At 48.2% G+C, this 897-nt stretch overlaps 1 protein-coding gene across 1 annotated transcript; it reads left to right on the top strand.

The window, feature by feature from the left end:
• Nucleotides 1–70: 70 nt before the first annotated feature.
• Nucleotides 71–763, top strand: GNI_145030 (hypothetical protein; the record flags this gene model as incomplete). The annotated part of the gene is made up of 1 exon (XM_011135840.1): nt 71–763. One exon carries the CDS (start codon nt 71–73, stop codon nt 761–763), a length of 693 nt encoding a protein of 230 aa, XP_011134142.1.
• Between the last annotated feature and the right edge of the window lie 134 nt (nt 764–897).

Raw genomic sequence — 897 nt, 5'->3', positions numbered from 1 at the left:
TTTTCGGCCTCTTTTTCGGTATGTCGAAATTCTTCCACAATAGCGGAAAGAATTACGGAGCAAAAATAAAATGAGGGGTTGTCGGTCGTATGGTTGCATAGATGAGGGGATCAGTGGGTTGTTGTTGTTGCAAATGAAGCCGATACAGAAGGTATTATGCCCACACACTTTGGAGCTGGCGCCAGACGAGGCGGTATATTACTTGGTAAGAACAACAGCTTTGAAGAAGTTGCTGGAAGAGTCAGATGATACCGAAGCGTCCGTGTGGTCTGTGCCCATCTCGGCGGCTAAATTGAAGGAGGCAACGCGCACGAAAGACCTAAATGTGGCGGAAGTGGTGGTAGGTACCACCGAGAGCGTCTGGCAGGATGCCCCCCAACCGTACGCTAGCGAAGGAAGACTCCTCAGCCCAGCCGCATATGAGAAGCTCAACTATTACCGTAGTGTATACCGTTTCAAAGCAAGCGGGCAACATCATTTTCTGACCCGTAAGGGCTTGACCTTCGAGTCGATACTCCGCAGTATTCACTACCACGACCAACCCCGATTATCAAGGAACACAACAACTATACCCACCGTCGAACTCTTCCAATACCCAATCGAAGATACATGCCAGATCGAAAATAATTCCTTTGCTGACTTCATCATAAAAGGTCGAGTAACCGACATCATCGCACCCGCTGAAGTACTGATTGCCCTGGAACGCACCACCTCGTGTGCGATAACGACCACGCCAGCTTCCAGTTGTTCTGATGAACAGTGAGACAAAGTCCTTAGTCTTTTCTCAAAAACATTTCTTTTGGGTTAAGAAATGTCCCGAACGCACCAGCCTAATCTCTTCCTACATACAGCCTGAGTTGGCATCAGGGTTTGTAGTTTATCCAGCTACCAGAAAAC

This window comes from Gregarina niphandrodes (assembly GCF_000223845.1).
Source record: "Gregarina niphandrodes unplaced genomic scaffold scaffold00040, whole genome shotgun sequence".
NCBI classification, from domain to species: domain Eukaryota; phylum Apicomplexa; class Conoidasida; order Eugregarinorida; family Gregarinidae; genus Gregarina; species Gregarina niphandrodes.
This window is presented reverse-complemented; position numbering and strand designations above follow the sequence as displayed.